This window comes from Crotalus tigris, unplaced genomic scaffold (assembly GCF_016545835.1).
Source record: "Crotalus tigris isolate CLP2741 ecotype Arizona unplaced genomic scaffold, ASM1654583v1 scf7180000018040.1558517, whole genome shotgun sequence".
NCBI lineage: Eukaryota > Metazoa > Chordata > Lepidosauria > Squamata > Viperidae > Crotalus > Crotalus tigris.
The window spans coordinates 976,755-996,088 of record NW_024096790.1 but is presented as its reverse complement, the minus strand read 5'-3'; the positions used below and the strand labels follow the sequence as shown (position 1 = coordinate 996,088).

The 19,334-nt window shown below is 34.2% G+C and overlaps 1 protein-coding gene across 15 annotated transcripts; it reads left to right on the top strand.

Moving 5' to 3' along the window:
* The first annotated feature begins 458 nt into the window (after window positions 1-458).
* Window positions 459-19,113, top strand: ATXN3 (ataxin 3). 15 transcript variants are annotated; one of them, XR_005557118.1, is made up of 12 exons: window positions 463-1,225; window positions 3,347-3,511; window positions 4,063-4,107; window positions 8,265-8,350; window positions 8,819-8,885; window positions 10,006-10,093; window positions 10,314-10,446; window positions 11,237-11,412; window positions 14,201-14,324; window positions 14,604-14,687; window positions 15,858-15,943; window positions 16,663-16,719. XR_005557118.1 is itself a non-coding variant. In XM_039346964.1 (11 exons), the coding sequence occupies exons 1-11, from the start codon at window positions 1,163-1,165 to the stop codon at window positions 16,755-16,757; spliced, it is 1,125 nt and encodes a 374-aa protein (XP_039202898.1). In that variant the 5' UTR covers window positions 466-1,162; the 3' UTR covers window positions 16,758-19,113. The 15 variants fall into 15 exon arrangements, 8 of the variants coding, with proteins under 8 accessions (XP_039202900.1, XP_039202898.1, XP_039202899.1 ...); XR_005557117.1 differs by lacking the exon at window positions 14,604-14,687 and adding an exon at window positions 17,475-19,113 and having other exon boundaries at window positions 470-1,225; window positions 16,663-16,818; XR_005557120.1 differs by having other exon boundaries at window positions 459-1,225; window positions 11,887-14,687.
* Window positions 19,114-19,334: the final 221 nt, after the last annotated feature.

Genomic DNA, 19,334 nt, shown 5'->3' with positions numbered 1-19,334 from the left:
GTAATATTTAGTTCTTTAAAATATTTGGTTTCTGTTACTTATATGCGGTATTAAATATGTGCTTTTAGAAAACCTTAGTATGTTAGACCAGGAGTACTCAACCTTGGCAACTTTAAAACTTGTGGACTTCAACTCCCTGGATTCCTCAGGCAGCAAAGCTGGTTGAGGAATCCTGGGAGTTGAAGTCCACAAGTCTTAAAAGTTACCAAGGTTGAGGACCCCTGTGCTAGACTATGATTTTTTTCAGTTTGGGCACATATCATAAATCCAGCCAATTGTAATTACTGAAAGAGCCCCAGCTAAACAGATCATAAGTTAAGTGTCTTTGGGATGTCAGACAAACTTGACATCTATTATTCCATTCAATGTCATTGTTGATTTGGCTGGGTAGGCAGATGTCCTTTTCTTCCAAAAGTAACCTGGTTCCCCCCCCCCCTTTAACCTGTTTTAAAGTCTTCCAAATGCACACTCATCACACTATAACTGAGCACAACCCCACAAAAGATTATTTTAATCTTTAAATCTAGGGCTACTACATCTTATCTGCCAAAGTTCTGGTGACCGTTAAACCAAAAGAGAATTACAAGAAACCACATTTGGCAGCCCAGATTTGGTAGCCTTGCACGTCTAAAGGAAAAACCGTTATTATAAAACCGCAATGATAGCAAACCATTGTGACCAATTGTTGATTGTTCCAACAATCAACCAATGGAACAGCTTGCTCTCGTAAGTTGTGGGCGCTTCATCACTGGAGGCTTCAAGAAGAGACTGGACAGCCATTTGTCAGAAATGGGATAGAGTCTCCTGCTTGAGCAGCGGATTGGACTAGATGACCTACAGGTGCCTTCCAGCTCTTATTGTGCTACTATTCCGACCAAAATACAGTACGCAAATAGAGTTGTGTTCTTTTCCTATTGTTGCCCGCTGGCGGTACGGTGCGAGGCCGCCCGAATGAACAAGGTCCCCTTCCGGCGCTGTCCGCTGTCCTCCCTCAAGAGGAGCCCTGAGGCGCCGGAGCACGACCTCAGAGCCGCTCAGAGCGTTACAATGGACTCCGAGGCGTTTGTTGCGCTCATCAAGGCAGGTCAGCGCAGAGGTGGCCTCGGCGATTGGCTGCAGCGGGTCACGGAGCAGAGCGAGGCTTGATTGGCTGGGTCGGACCATGTGGTATGGAAGCCGATGGTGGTGGAGACACATAAACATGGAGGCCATCTTTCACGAGAGGGTGAGTGAACCTTTTGCCTTCCCTTAAAGAAAGTGGGTGTGAGGTTAAAAAGAGGGCGAAGCGAGAGGAAAGAAAGGCGGCTCGCGTGGGAGATTACCCGACACCGAAACTTTGCTGTTTCGGTTGCTTGGGTAGTTCAAAGACTGGGATGTCTACGAAAATCTCCGCTTTTTACTATTTTACACTTTATATTCAAGCTGCAGAGGGGAAGAATAAGAATAAGGCCAATTTCTTGTGACTCTGAGGTACTTAAAAAGGCAAGGCGGGCGAAAGGTGTGGGTTTCCAATAGGTAGGGGAGGATTGTAGTTGTTAACGATAAAAGTCGGAGCTCCGAAACATTGTTTTCTTTCTGTCGCCTGTTTCGTAAGGCTAAGCGTTCGCGTTTGTTTAAGGCAATGCTTTCAGGGTACATCCAACTGGGTGATGTGCAAGGAAGCGTTTTCTCTCCCATGCTTATTAGTGAATTTTTTCGGAGCATCATCGCCCTAACCATGCTGGCAGGATCATTGAGCAGAAAACAAGGAAATGGGAGCTTAACATGGAGGACAAGAACATATGAATTGGTGTTACCAAACGCTAACATTGTTTATGAGATACTGCTTTATTCTATTTCACGGAATGTATACACTCCTTGTTTCATTTCAGCTATTCGTGTTTATACATGTAGTATGATACAGTGCGTGATTTTGTTTCCTATCTTGCTGATGGAGCTGGTTGTTTTGAAACTGTGTCTGCCCAATGCATCTCTGTCATTAATACCATCCCTTTTTTCTTAACTTCAACTTTATGTATAACCTGAATAATTGCTGCTGGAGGAAGAGAATAATTTGGGTTTCTTTTTAATCTTTGTTCTGTGTAGTATGAAATCTCTAGATACAATTTTTTGGGAAGATAAAATGTTACATTTCAGATTGATTCTGAAGGCAATGATATATTTTGGTCATTTTCCTATCAATAGCTTTTCTCTGAGGTTTTGAAAAAGGGCAGAAATTTAATAGCATTATTAAGTAATGGTGTCAAACTAGCTATTAAGGAAGAACATTTTTAAGCATAACACAAATTTGCTAATTGCTTTCCCCCTCCCAAGAGTTCCATGTCCCTATCATCCCAGAGGGTTGGGTGTCTCTGGTGTGAAGAAAAAAAGATTTATTACACTGGAATGTATAGAAATGCTTTTTTTAGGCATGTTTAGTTTAGAGATTAGAGGAAGAGCTGTATTAAGAGGCTAGTCTCATCTCTTCAAAGGGCTACCAAATGCCTTCAAGCAGAATGTGAGTGTAGTAGCACTTTGCCATCTATATTGTTTAGCAACTGATACTGAGAGGTATTTAATGCTGGAAAAGTTTGGTCATATTGATTTATATCAGTCAGGAAGACTAATTAAATCATAGTCAATAAGATTCTGTTGTTGATCATGATTTCTACTAAAGCTCTTCTGCTTTGTTACTACCTATACTTCAGTCCTTATGAATAGATGCAACTTTTATGTTTAGAAACAGGTATATGTTATATATTATAAATGCATATTTCTGATTTTCTTGATTAATTTTTCATTAAAATTGTTTTTAGCACTAAACCAGATATATATCAGACAGCTGACTGATGTGCATATTTTCTCTTGGTAATGGGTAATAAAAATAGGTTGTAGTCAGTACTATGTATGGCTTAATGTGTTAGGAACAATAAAAAACTATGTTGGAAAACTAAAGATGTGATTTAAGAAACATGATAAAGATTATGAATGTGTTTCTAAAATTGCATGCAAAACTAGTTGGACTTGTTTGGGTACATACTTATATAAATGTGTAGAAGTACATATGTATGCATGTGCATAATTTTAGCTAAGTACTTTAATGGAAACAATGAGCTTTATTTAAAACACTATGTACAGTGTATTCATTTAATAATTCAGATTGATATAAATGCATTAAAATATAGTGCAAAATATGTTAAAAACATAAAAATTCTTGAAATCATGAAGGACTCTATCGCAATGTATCTGTTTCACTATCTGGCTAAAAACAGAATCAGAGTAACTTCAATGATATATTTGCTCTATTTTTTGAACAATAAACATGAAAACACTATTTTTTTTCTTTTTTTAATTTTTCATAATTTAGCAAGAAGGTTCTCTGTGTGCCCAGCACTGTTTGAATAACTTACTGCAAGGAGAGTATTTCAGTCCTGTGGAATTGTCTTCTATTGCACAGCAGTTAGATGAAGAAGAGAGAATAAGAATGGCAGAGGGTGGAGTTTCTAGCGAAGAATATAGAATATTTTTACAGGTAACAGCTCTTCAGGTGGTTTTACATTTGTCAGCTTTTGTCCTATATATTTTCTTACTGAAAGAGCTTATATTGAAGCTGAATTTCATAATGATGAAATGTAAAGTTATCTCTTCTCCTTCCTAGAATAGCATCCTCAAGATATATTAGAATTACTGTCAGTTTCTCAGTGAAGTTCCTGTTTAATATTTTTAAAGACTTTTTTCAGGTACAGAATTTATTTTGTCCCAAACTGATTTTAAATTGATGTCCACAAATGTCCACAAATGAGTATACAAAGAGCAAAATGAGAAAGGCTACTATATTGACCACTAGGTTCTTGTATTTGCCTGGTGTTGTCTGTCTGCATAGTTTATCTGTTGTTTCTCATTGACATAACCTGTAAATAAATCCCAGAATGTCACACTTGTTCAGAATGGTTCATTAAAAGTATTTTTAGAGAGAGTATAGATTTACTAAGAGTAACTGAATTTATTCTCTACATATGATTTTCCAAAAGCTTCTATAGCACATAAATTAATCTTCTTTCCTTTGCATTCTTTGTTGAACAGCAGCCTTCAGTAAACATGGATGATAGTGGTTTCTTCTCAATTCAAGTAAGCAGTTTCTCTATAATTTTTGAAAACTTCATTAAACATTTGAAAATGCTTATTGAAATACCCTGGGCTCCTATTTTAGAGCTGTTTAGGAAACAGCTGTCCTCTGTGAATACATTTCTTAAAGTAAATGTTCACCTCCCAAAATGTACGAGAAGCAAATTCATGGTTACAGAGAGTTCTTTATATTTCGAATCTACATTATGATTGCAATTCTGTAAATAGCTTTTAAATTCCACTGATTTTCAGTAGAATGTTAGCATTCTAATAATTTATATCATTTTTCTACATGTTAGGATGGGACTGATTTCTCAAGGGCAAAGTGATAATACATTATTTATATTTTTTGTCCTGTCCCAGTTAAGCTGTCCTTTGGGATTTGAAAAAAGTTTGCATTAAGTTTTTTCTGGACAAACAGATAAGCTTATTTCTTTATAATCATGTACTTAATAATAATAATAAAATCTTTGTATTGTACATTGAATATAGTGGAACTGTGTAAGGTATATGTTTAAAGTATATTTCCAAATAGATCCTTACAAAGTGAAAACTTTGCATACATAAACATATGTAATGACTTTAGGAGGTGGATAGAAAAGATGTAGCCTAGGGAACGATCAAACAAGAGAAGACATAGCTTGCGACTGCATAAGGGACAGAGAAAGAGACTCCGAAAGGAACCTCCCCAGCTTCTCAAGCTGTAAAAGAGACAGCGGGAGAGTGATTGACATAGAATTTTTTATCCTGCCTTTATGACCTTTATAAAAAAAATTCAAGCCAACAAACATACTTAATACTCCTTCGTTCTCCTAGTTTCCTCATAACAATAACCTTATGAAGTGAATTGAGCTGAGAGAGAATAATTGGCCCAAAGTTGCCCAGCCGGCTTTCAAGCCTATGGTGGGATCAGAACTTAGTCTTCTGGTTTCTAACATGGTGTCTTAATCACTACACCAAACTGGCTGCCTAGATAAAACTGGCTCCCTTTGTGTGCACATATGTATTAACACACCAGGGTGGATAATAATGATTTTTTTAAGAAAATCAAAAAAATCAGATTTTTTTTATTTAAATCAGATTTTTTTCTATTTTTATCAAATTAATTTTAATAAAATGCTTTTGGAGTAAATATCTAAATATAGTTTTCTATTTAAGATACATTAATAATTTAGTTTATTCAGCATGAAGTGGAGCTTAGTTATGTAGCATGAGGCTGTATATTCTGCAATATCTACATTTTTGGTAAACTCATTCAGTGAATCCAAGCTCTACAATGAGATAACATGCACTGCATTGATGCATTCACACAATTTCACAGTAACCATGAGATAAATATTTCTTTATCCCATTGTTTTGCAAATCTGTGTACACTACAAACTGTATGATTGTTTGAAAAGAAATGTATCTGTACCAGGCTCTAAGTGTTTTAATTAAATAAAAGAATTTGAGTAGTTCTGCAACTATATGTTATTAACCTAAAATCAGTTCTGATGTTGCTGGTTTACTAACCTGACAGCTTATTCTAAATAGGAAACCTTCATTTTGTTTCCAAATAATAATATTAAACATTCTAACTACCAGCAAGAATGAGTCCTTACATTTAAAGAGTACCTGTCATTTCAGATTCATCTTGGCAGCGCCTGTTGGCGGGCATCCCCTCACCTGCTGCCCGCACGTCCCTCATCTTGTGTCATTAAAGTGAGTGGGACTGTCTGTGAGTCAACAGCAGGTCAGAGGAGGAGCCGCTACAGGACAGAGATGACAGTTGCTCTTTAAAAATTATGATTTAAATCTAGCTGATTTAAATCAAATCCACCCTGTAACACACACACACACATGGTTTCTACTCAAAATTAATGTCAACATTTCCAGGTAAATGAGATGGGGAAATATGACCAGATGAGCTAATTCTACTTAATTGTAAGGTTACATTAACAGAATCTTGTAAGTCTCATAGTACAAACTTTCCACTTTCTCTCTGGCAGCATCTTTCCCTCTCCCATAACCCAAGCTTATCCCCACATACTGTTGCAACATGCCAGTGTAATTAATTAGTTTGTCTTCAACGTACAGTCACACTTGGGACAATTGCTAAGCAAGGCCATTGTTAAGTGAGTCATGCCTGATTTTACCTTGTTAAAGAAATCACTGCAGTTGTTAAGTGACTCATGTAGTAATTAAGCAAATTTGTCTTTCCCCATTGAGTTTGCTTGTCAGAAGCTGACTGAGAAGGTCACAAATGATGATCACATGATCTCAAGGCACTATGACCATCCTAAATATATGTCAGTTGCCAAGTGCCCAAATTTTAATCATGTGACAGTTGTAAGTGTGAGGACTAGTTATAAGACACATTTTTCACTACCATTATAATTTTGAATGGTCACTAAACAAATAATTATAACTTGAGGACTATATTTATCTTGTCCTTATAGCAAGCTGCTTTGGGATAGATTGTTGTATGTAATAACTAGACTAAGTAAATAATAAGTAAACAAGGAACAATAGCTTCAGAACCATGTAAGTTAATGTATATGCCCTGCAAAGTACAGTAGTTTGTAAGCAACAAAGTAAACTCTATCCAAAGTTGACTATATTTGTATCAGTTTAAAATCACTGTAGCTGGCAGATTTAATCTGAAAATTATCATGTTATATAGATTGCTTTTGTTTTCTCCTCTTCTACAGAAGGTGGACTGAAGCAGGGTGAATTTCTCTTTTTAATTTCCCAACAGTTGGAAAACAAGTTTTATACTAATAATGTATTTCAAACAAGAAATTTAAGAACAAATAAGTTACTTTGGCCCAAAATATGCAGAATGTATTGAGTTTTTGTAGGACTCAGTGATATTCAGATATATACCTCTCATGCAAATAGTCACTCAATGTGTCTATGGAGATTCTCAGTCATCCAAGTCATCGTTGTGCTTTTTCAAAAGGCAACTGAAATGTTTCAATTCTCATCCAAGAAAGCTTTTTCAGTTCTGACTGAATGGTGGAGAATAGTTTATATTCCTTGCAGTCATCTGGTCATTACCACTTTCTCTTGAAGTTGTTGAAGCTACTTGGAGATTTATCTGTGTCCTCAGGGTCACCTTAATAGTGCAAATGGATGTGGAACTTTCTTGGAATTGCTGAAAGAACTGTTTTGTAAACAGAAGATTGGTAGTGTCATACAGAAATATTTATAGGAATATAAATCCTTCCATTCTCCACCATTCAGTCAGAACTGAAGAACCTTCTTGGATGAGAAGTGAAATGTCTTCAAGGAAGAACAAAGAAAGTCCAGTTGCCTTTTGAAAAAACACCTTTGGGATAGTCATTCAACTTTTAATTATTTTACTAGCGTTTTAAAATGGTTGTTAACATCTTGTCCTTGAAAAAAACAAATGTCTTTTGCAGTATAAAGTAAAACTACAGTTTATAGATCTCATCACAGTAGATTCATTCACAAAAAACTAGATTTCTGCAGAGATTTATAGCATTTGTATCATATAATTTGGCTAATGATATAAATCATGTAATCACACAAATGACACACATCAGTATATTAATGTATTATGTGTTTAACAGATATTCATGAATTAGGGACCCTTCCTCCCTAAAATAGTCAGCTGAAATAGGATTTCACTATATAAAGGATTAGACCAGAAATGTCAAACTCGCGACATCGCGTGACATATTGGAGCTTTTTCTCCATTGCCGGCAATGGGGTGGGTGCGGTTTTGTTGTGATGCGTCCGGCCCATGGGCCAGCAGTTTGACACTTCTGGATTAGATCAATAGGTTTTAAATATCTTACCAGCCACACATAATGAGCTTTAGAGAATCAGAATAAAACTGATGCTTCCAAAGCAAATTGATTGTATATACCAGTAGCTGCTGATAATAACTCAGGTGTATATGTGACTTTTTGGGGGGGAATCAAATTATGATATATTTTTTTTTGCTTCCTAGCATTTTTCCCACAAGTGCAACTGGTTTTCTGAAAGACCAAATTAGTTTTCAAATTGTATATTTGTCATCCTCCCTTAAATGTGTTTTATATGTGGTTTGCTCAGTGTAGATTCATGAAGATTAATTGTCTTTATAGTTCTAAAATGGTTGAATTGCTTACATTTTATAACTGACTCTTATGAAAAGTGCTGTTTTTTGACAGGTTATAAGTAATGCCTTGAAAGTTTGGGGTTTAGAACTAATCCTCTTCAACAGCCCAGAGTATCAGCGGCTCGGGATCAATCCTATGTAAGACTTTATTTTTTAGCCCCCTGCTTCCATTTAAAACATCATAACAGTTATGCAAGGGGAAAAAAAACCCTCATTCTTTCCTTCAGAATTCCTTTTGAAATTACTATTTCAAGTTCTGGTTTTATCTGCTCAGCATTTTCTGTTTCATATTATTGAGGCTTATGTGTTGATTTATCCTCTGAGCCTTATCTGTAGCATTATAGAATGCTGACTTTGAACGATATGTGGCATCATATCTGCTTAATGACATCACTAGTATGTATATTAAGCATTTACAGTGATAAATATATTTCTAAAACAATGTTATTAAATATTCAATTATCTATGGATGAAAAGTTCACATAATTTGAATCATAGATTCAGTTACTACTGTACAGTATTTTTTAAATACAAAAATAGTAACGCTGATTAATATTTCTGTGCTCAGATATTTAATTCTGTGAATGCTTTGTGTTTTATTTTCAGAAATGAAAGATCTTTTATTTGTAACTATAAAGAGCACTGGTTTACAGTTCGAAAATTAGGGAAACAGGTACGGTGTTTTTTTATTTTCCTTCTTTAAAATTGATGTCAGGCTTGCCATTGTAATCACCTATAAATTCAGTCAAAATTGAGTGCATGTCTAGTGACAAACACCGCGTTAATAGATAGATAGATAGATAGATAGATAGATAGATAGATAGATAGATAGATAGATTCATTCATTCATTCATTCATTCATTCGATTGATGCAATTGAATTTCCCAGAGCTGCTTTGTTCCTACTGTTCAGTATTCTCATTCTGAAGCTGGAACTGATTCAGAATGCTGTAGGTGATTTTTTTTTATGTTAATGTGTATTACACAACATGCAACCCTTCGGATCCTCCTTTATCAATATTTACTTACCTAAATATAGAATAACCATAAGTGGGCAGAACAGCAGTGGGAATGAGTGACTTCCAACCTTCTAGCTTCCTGACTGACTTTGTGGGAAGCTGGCAGGGAGCATTAGAAATCACAATCACATGACTTCAGCTGACTGTGGTGGTGCTATAACAGTCATATTGTAAGATATTTGAAATTTCAGTTCCATGGGAATAATGGGTCCTGGATTTGGAATGCATTTTTAACTGAAAGACGTATTTCTGGCACCTTGATTCAAAAAATGTTGCCCTATGATGCATCATTTTGCTAATTGATTGTTAAAACAGACAAACACAGGAAACATTTAGTAATATGTAGACTAGATAGCACCTGCCTCCATGATGTTTCTGATTCATCAGTTTTTCTCATTTAAAACCAGGCATTTGCCTTGCAATAGATATTTCCACAGCAGAATTTGCAATGTGTTAAAAGTTTCCTGCTATGTATTCGTGGCACTCCTTTGATTACAGCTTTGTTTTTGTTTTTTCCTATAACTAAATGCTAATGCATCCATTAACTTACATATATATCTGAGATGGCTATAGGAGACTATTTGCAAGCAATCAAATTTGTACAAACAATATTATTCCGTGGTGTAATAAGTAATACAAAATACTTCTTTTATTTTATCTTTGATTGCATATACAGTATATTTACTGAATTGTTTTAATAATAGGTATATGTTTTGCTATGTATTAAATATATATTGTTAATCATACTGCATGTTAATTTTCTTTCTTTGAACAGTGGTTCAATTTGAACTCTCTCTTGACCGGTCCAGAACTAATATCTGATACTTATCTTGCACTTTTTCTGGCCCAGCTTCAACAAGAAGGTAATGCTAATTTTCTGATGCTGTAATATTGCTGTAATATTCATCTAAGAAAACTCTTCCTGTGTTGCTTGACCGAGTTTTATAGAATGCATAACCAAATTGCCCAATACTGATAAAGAACATTTTTCTATTCATTAGTGCCTTGCCCACTAACCCCTGTATTTTATATTAATTTTTAGATTATCTTCCTAATCTGTTCATATCCTTTTATCTCTCATAGGTTATTCAATATTTGTTGTAAAAGGTGACTTACCTGATTGTGAAGCTGATCAATTACTGCAAATGATTCGGGTGCAGCAAATGCAAAGGCCAAAATTAATTGGGGAAGAGACGCTGCAATCAAGAGATGAGAGGTATGGTAAATAAATGCTTGTATTTTAATGGATTCAGTGTAAGTATTTTTGAAGCCTGATTATGAAGGGTGCTATTATGTTTACATATGGAATAAACCAAAATTTGTGTTAATTAATTATAATAAATATATTATCTATGTCTAAAGGAGATATACCAAATACAAAATAAATTTTGCATAATTTCTGTATATTTTTTTAAGAATTGGGATTTTTTTTAAAGTAAGTCTTAAAACAAAGGCTTGGATTACCTTCATAGCTATCCATGCAAATGCAACTATTGGAAGAATCTTAAATAAAGATGATGTCATTGGTGCTATATATAAATTCACTGACCTCATTAATAGACTGCATGGGTGCCACAAGATCCAAAGACACTCTGAACAAAGGGAGCTATCCAGTGATTTATGTTCTTTGTGATTGTGGTGACATGCAGACAACAGTATGTACAGTATGTATACCTGCCCTTTAGGTCCCAGCAATATACACTTGAGGACCTCATGGGAGCGTGACAGAACACAGTGTTGCTAGTTTCTGGGCAACATCTGATTAATTTGGAGATATTTTAATCTTATATTTAATATTTTAAATTTTATGTCATATGGTATGCCTTATTTTAATTGTGATGCTTCTGACATGAACAAATATAAACTGACTTCATTCTGATATCCATCTTTTTTCTGCTCACTGTATCTTTTAAAAATTAAATCCTTCTCTCTACCACTTATCTAGACATAGCACAACATTTGGCTTTAGAATAAAAAAAAATTTTTTTTTTGTTTAACTTTCCCAGTGTGCAAAAACCAGACTTAGAACAAGCACTAGATGTTAGCCAGTCCTTTGATAATACCAATATGTTAGATGAAGATGAAGAAAATTTCCAAAAAGCACTTGCACTCAGCAGACAGGAAATTGATATGGAAGATGAAGAAGCAGATCTCCGGAGGGCTATTCAACTTAGTATGCAAGGTAAAAGATTATATTTTGATTTTAAATGAATTGATATTTTGTATGTTTTAATTTTATTCAAACATAAGACAACAAAGCAATAAAGCGACATTGAAACTTTTTACATGTGTGCCTTTGAGTCAGTGTTGACTCCTGGTGACTGCCAGGACTAGTACCAGCAGTTTTCTCTGCAAGAGATTTGACATGGTTTGCCACAACTTTCTTCCTAGAACTGAGAGACAGTGACAGGTCAGCCATGGTCATCTTTTCTGCTCACAGAAGCATTATATGCCTTTAAAATGTCTTTATAGATAAGATTTGCACACTTATAAAGGAGTTAGAATTTATTTAGATGTAGTACAATCTCTTACGTCAAAAACATTTATTCCAAATCATTTTCAAACACTGCACAACCTTAGTAAATATAACAGTGTTTTATCTAGTGATGTTTATCGAATGATTTGTATTTACTTAGAGTTTTTTTTTTTTTTTTAGAAAAATTTATTTTCTGGAGCAGAGTGAGATTCTTTCTGAAGTGACCAAATGCAAGGATTTATTCCCAAGTTTGAATGGTTTAAACTAAGTTTGGTGAAGAAAGCAAGTAGAGTATTTGCAAGAAATTGGGTTTTTTTACATTCATATATGTGGAAAAGTATGAGGAAAGTTGAGTGATAAGGAACAATTTACCAGAGCTCTGCCGTTGAACTGCTTTGGTGGCAGAAGTGTGTTTGAGTGTCAAAATTAGCTTCTTGCTTTTTCCATCCCATAAGAGCAAAAACAAAAAGAGTAATCTTGCTTTTTCTCTTAATTCAGTAACCAAATTCTGAAGTCTAAGGTAGGAATAATAATTTTAAAACATTAATATTATAAGCATTTCAGCATTTCAAGACTGTTTTAGGCAGTTATTAAAAGATTTAACGATCTCTGCGTATCTCATGGGAGGCTAAAATTCCTGGCCCTTCCTAAGGGTGCACTAATTTAGGAGCTAAGCATAGTTGTACCTGTCTTTTAGAATTACAGTGCCACTTGAACTCACCCATTAAAATAGTATCGTCCAAGAGAATTGATGTAGTATAGTGGCTAAAGTGTTGATATACAAATGGGGAGAGCTAGTTTCTAATACAGTTTCAGTTATGGAAGCACACTGGGTACATTTGGAGCAGAGCACACTTAGCACAGCCAACTTCTCAGGATTGTTACTGCTCAGATAGCAGGCCTTATACTATGCTTAGATATAATTGCATATCAAATAAAAATACTAAATGCTAAGATAGAGGTGCTAATATTTTACATATTTTTTAGTTTTAATTGCCTAGAATTACCAAAATTGCTGGCCTAGTTTTAGACTTGCCTTCTTATAAATTCCAATTATAAGGTGTTTACAGTGAAATATAATCATTATACAAGTAGTTCTCCTTTAGCAACTACCTTGTTTAGCAGCTATTAAACTGCCTTGTTTAGCAACTTTTCAGTTACAGTGGTGATGGTTATGACCATTAGCTACATATACGATCTTCACAAGCCTGCAAAACTAAAGTAAGTTCATAACCATAGTCACAATTTCACTTAGCAACAACTGCTTAACAACTAAGTTGCTGGTCCTTATTGTGATCACTAAATGAAGGCTACTGTAATGTAGTTTGTAATCCTAACAATCTCAGTGCACTGCATTACTCTAGGTGTCAATTCCCAACAAAGGTGTTTCTCAGTCTCACTTTCCACCAGCTTTCCAAGTCAGGACTCTACCTGTTTCATTTACCTGGATAGTTTTTGTTCTGTCAACTTGAAATATTTTTCTGCTCCAGGATACAGAACCTAACCTGGAGAAAAATACACAATATATATTTGGGTGGCATTGTCCTGCCTGCCTGGGTCCACTGCATATTGAACTGGCCTGGCTGAAATGGAACTAGCACCTAGATACACTTAGAAAGTAGAATATATATGAACAGACTTGTAAGAGTTCGCTTTATTGCTCATCCAAAGGAAACTGGTCTTATCTTCTGAATTAGAAAATGTTTTTGTGCAAATACAAGTCTGCTATTGATTTTAATTTTGAGCAGTCCTCCCCTATTTTATATTAATCATAGTCATATAAAATATATTGATAATCTCCAGATTTAAAATATGTATTGATATTTATTATTCATGCTGTTATAATGTCCAGATCCAACTGCTATTTACAATGTAATACATAGGACTTCCTTTAGGACTATATGAAACATTCAGCTGGTAGCCCAACTACTAAATAGGATTATACCAGTATTATTTTTTAAATTTATTTTTATAAATAAGTGAGTTAAACTGAGAGAAAGTGACGGCCTTAAATCATATAGCTGGTTTTCGTTACTAAGGCAGACTAGACCTCTCAGTCTCCTGGTTTTGAAATGCAGCGATATTAAAATAACTGATTATTAGTATATGCATAAGATTACAGGTGAAAATGTTCATTTTGAGCTTCCATTTATTCAGTAGATGAAAACTAGAATCTTGTTCTGGTTTGTGGAATGTCCTTCCTGAACATGTCTAACTGACACCAGCCTTTTTATTGCCAGCTATGGAGGAAACAAATCTGGGGATAATTGTGTTTTGTTTTGTTTTGTTCTAGGCTTTACAGTATGACTGATGGCACTTGCTTTGTTGCTTTTTTAGAATTTTATATTGTTCCTTGTTATTACTGTTTAATTCTTCTATTATATGATTATTATACAAATTTGCATTGTACATTGCTTTTGCTATTTTATGAGAAACATAGTAAATATCCCAGTTAACTTAACCTTCCCAATAAGTGGGTGTGTGTGACTTTTAGGAGAACATCGAAGTGGCTTCTCAGATTGTTGCACACAGAACATTCCACATTCATCTGCAACAGGCCAAACTGAATCTCTCCCATCAGAAGAATTGCGGCGTCGAAGACAGGCCTATTTTGAAAAGTAATGTAAACTGTGTAAAGCATAATTTGTGGGTAGCAAGCTCCAGAAGCCTTTGTTAAGTGATATTACTTTATTTCTTGCTGTTTTTCAAGTATTCTGGATTATAGTTCCTATCTTTTCAAAAACTAACTATGCTGGTTAGAGTTGTAGTCCAAAGTACTGAGTTCTAAGAGGGTTTTTTTCTGAATTAACTCATACCAGTGTTTAACTGGTTCTTAAACTCCTGAACAACTCACTCAGTTTTGCAAATATCTTGATTCTTTTGGCTTGATATTATAGTACAAGACTGAGGCACCATGCTGGCTGCAGATAGCAGGATTCCGTACTTGGGCAAATCACGCTACCTACGTAACTAATTCATTGGTCAGTTATATAGATGATTGTTCCGGTTTGAAATGCAAATGAATGTATGATGCTTTATCACGATCACTTAAGTATTTTGATTTAGGATAATATAAGTTATAAAGTAGTAGCAAATAGATAATTTACATCTATTGACATATTTATGTGTTCATTAATTCTTGGCAAACTTGGTGCCTTCTTGTTCAAGAGTGGCAACAGTGTTACTATTTTTAATTAAAAATGCTATACTGCCTGCCCCTTGATATCATTCTCTTTAGTGCCTCATTTTAGTACGACTTAATTTCATAAGCATATTACTGTGTCTGATTTCTCTTTTGGCTTGTTCTAGACTATAAATTAATTTGGATATGGTACCAAAACACCTCTTCTTATTATGTAATGATAAAATATGTTCGTTAGCAATTGGTACTCCTATAATCTTTTATTTTATGCTTATAAATATGTACATGTATAATTATCATCTGTGATTATCATTTTTATTTTGAAGAATGTTTTTATGTTGCATCATTACAAAAAGTAATAACTGAAAGTGCATCAAAAGGGAGACTTAATTTCCTCTAATAATCATCACTATAATTATTGTCCAGAAGTACATTCTAGTAACGTGCCAAACTCCATATTCTGATCAGAGAACGTTCAGGTTCCTGCTCCTGGGAACATTTTTTTGTTTCTTTTTTTCCTCCGAGAATACACTTGTTTAAGCCTTTTCATGGATAGTTTGTCATCTCCGGGCTTTGGAATTAGATGTGATTCCCAGTAGTCTGGTCCCAAAGTATTTTTTTTTATTGTGTATTCTGTGTTAGGAGAAAAATGGAAACTAGGAGAAAAGACCAAAATCTGGAGTTTTGTCAACACTTGTTAGTAGGCTTATTGGCTAATTCTCTGGGATCAATGTATCTTACATATTACACCTTTCTGATTAAATTTTTTAGAATTACATATTTTAAACACGCATACATACACGTACGTGTGTGTGTGTGTTAATGTGTGTATTGCAAACACTGAAATGTATTGGTCCAGCTTCCTATACTCTGAACTTTTCAAATATTACTTCATTATTTAATAGGAAAAATTAAACTGGATGAAGAAAGGCAAGGAATCATAAAGTTATAGGCCTTCCTATGTATAATAAAAATTAATGTTGCATATTTCTCTCTCTGATTATTTTAGACATCAGCAGCTGCAAAAGCAAGGTCAGATTCCACAATTCCATGATGAAGCAGCTACTAATTCGCACACACTAGTTAATGACACAGGTATTGCTGTCATCATTTCCAGCCAGTGTTACCATTGGAAATTGTATCTAGAAATAATAGAATTGCATCCAATACATTTATAAACCATCAAATTGGCGTAATGCTTATATATACACTTCAGTGTATGGTAATCAGTTAAATTCAGTATCAGCCCATGTGATGACTTAAACATTATAGGTAGTCCTTGATGTACAACCATTCATTCAATGAATGTTAGAGTTATGGTGACTTATGACTGTCCTCTTACTCATGGCTGTCACAATGTCCCTATGATCACATGATCAAAATTCAGGCTTGGCAACCAGCATATATTTATAAGGATTGCAGCATCCAGGTTCACGATTGCCATCTGTGACCTTTCAAGCTGGCTTCTGACAAAGTCAATGGGGACTCCAGATTCACTTAACGACCTCAGTGATTCATTTAACAACCCTGACAAAGTCAATGGGAAAGCCAAGTTCACATAATGACTAGTGATTCACTTAACAATCACAGGCAGAGGTAAAGTGCTGCCTATATTCCACATTTGGTAGCAGGAAGTAAGAAATGGTTAATAGGTCTTTTGGGAATTCCTGGATAGGCCAGTCTGACAGCAAGAAGTTCCCCACTCCTGTCTTGAACTAGTAAGCTATGAGCATGGGAACTAGAGCTTTTCTCTGTCTTTTTAAATTATTGATGTTCTAGAAACTAATATATTTTATTTTCTTGTTTCTTCTCAGGAGGTGATATGAGTGAAAATGATATGCTTCAAGCTGCTATGAATATGTCCTTGGAAACTGTTACAAACAGCTTGAACACAGAAGAAAAGAAATGACAAATATTTATTCTAATCTGAATGCTACATTCTGTATTAATTCTGTGTGGGTGGCATACAGGTAGGGTTCATTTCATTGATGTACCAAAGCAAGGTAACAGTTGTGAGATTTCAGACTGAGGATCAGAATTAAAAACAATTTGGTTACTATACAATATAATCTCATTAATTTATGGTTATACTGTTGACCTTCTAGGTAATTTCTATTCAGTCAGAAGAACAATGAGAAAATGAGTATTGATATTCAATAAAATCTCATCCAATATTTTTCTGTTCCATAGATGTTCAGGTTAAGTTTGTGGTATCTGCAGATCTTTGTATAGGGAGCAGCTCTCTCAATTGTGATGGCTTGTTCTTGCAAGTTGTGATCTTAACAGGAAGATCAAGCACTTATCTCATTATAGAGCAAGGCCTTGCAACTTTCCTAAATAAGATTATGTGAAATCTAAAAATTTGTAGTTTCACATATATGTTCAAAGGCATTCTAAGTATCATGTTTACGACGCACTTCCAAAATTCCAGATTAACAGAGATGTTTGAATTACGTGCATGAATTACTATACATCAGCTTAATTCCAAAATTTAATTATTTAACTACATTTTGACTAAGAATAGCAAGAGATTTGCAGACCATCAATCCTATTTTGGAAGACTTTGCTAGAATATTACAATTATCATAAAATGGAACATCCTGCTTTTATTCTCCTGCTCCTCCAGATCTGCCTCCAAGCATTCCAATCTTCCAAAGCTGATTTGAAAGGCACCCTGGAGGAACCTATTCCAATAGCAGACTCAAGACTTATTTCTTCCTTGTTTTGCTCTAGTATTTTTTTACTAAATGTTGGGCCAATACTGGCTATGATGCACTGATCCAACACCTAGAATCTGATTAACTGAAGTCAAAAGTGTTGGATATAGTTGATAAATGTTTTTGTAATTCTTATTTCAATTGGTATTAATATTTTATCTTTTGTTAGATATTTCTATAAGTATTAATACTATCAAGCTGGACATAAGTTATTTTTTACTGAATCAGCTTATTGGTCCATTTAGGTTAAAATTATTCTGGCAGTGATTCTCCAGTCTTAAGCAAGAATCTTCTACCTGAATTGCTTTTGATGGAGGATAAAAATTAGAATTAGAATTAAACTGGAACTTCCTACATGTGTATCACGTGCTCTGCCACTGAGCCTATAGCCTTTCCAAAATTCCATATTAATTTTGAAATGAGGAAGTTAAAAAGATTTTGATGCCATGATTTCAGTGCCACATTATTAATATGCATAACTACCATCTGAAATGAACCCTGCATGGTTATTTATGTGTTAAAAATGGATATACATAAATGAATGTGTATGACTATGTACTTTATCAGATGTTAATGAATGTCTTCTTGTAATAGATTTGCGGCTTTTCATGAATGGTCTTCATTCATGCATCTTACTGTTTATTCTGTTTCTGTTACAAAGGGAAACTGGAAAGCAAATTCTGTAAGCTTGTTTTATTCCGATAGTCAAATAATACATAACAAATATTACAGGATGACTGAATTTGGCATTTTGTATTAAAAATATTTTTCTTTTTTGCAAAAGGTGTTTTAAGCATACATTCTGTTTACATATACATATTAAAGCTATAGTTTTGGATACAAACAATATACTCATTAAACCTATGGATATTTGCCAGATACACAAAAAATATTGTGAAATTGATTAGGTTTTGCAAATTATTTTAAAATTATATTGCACCATATTGATGTGTCATTCTTTGCTACTGAATGATTAGTAAATGTACACAGATTATGGTACTATAAAAATACAATATTAAAATTGATTTTGATATTTGTTTACAAAAAATTATTTAAGTGGCAAGTTAAATATGAAAGTCAAATGCCTCTTATTTTCATGTTTCATATGCTGTTGATTTCTGTGAAACTATTACAAAAGTACAAGCACTGCGATTTGGTCCAGGGATAAATACTATAAGAGTGTATCTAGTTTTGCCAGTCAGTAAACTGAAGGTAGCTATTTTAGATCTGCCTAATTTATTTATTAATAAAAAATTAACTTACCATATTTACTACATGTTGTTTTGAAAAAAAAAACAACAGCATTAGTTACATAAAGCTATATGCATTTATTTTAATTGTATTTAAGCTACTACTTGAAAAGAAATATATGAAAAAGATGTATAGACGCCATGAAATGAAATCATACTAGTCTGTAAAGATCATAGTTTTATTTTTTCTTACTTTTCCAATAAATTGTGTCCCTGTGGACAAGTTGAATCTGGATGAATTTAGATCCACTTCTTTCAAATGTATCTCTTCATTAAAGCAAGGTATTTTTTCAACACATATACAGTATATATCATATCAATTGTAAAGCAAAGATTTTAAAAATATTTTTTTCAATTTAGCATGCGCACCTAAAGGTGGAACCCTTCTTTAAGATTCAACTTGTGGTAAAACATTTTGTGGTTTACATAAAGTTAATGCAGTAGATTTTGAGAGATAATTTTTAGTAATTTGGAAATTTCTCTATTTGGGGATTATATTAATGGACAGCCTTGAAAATT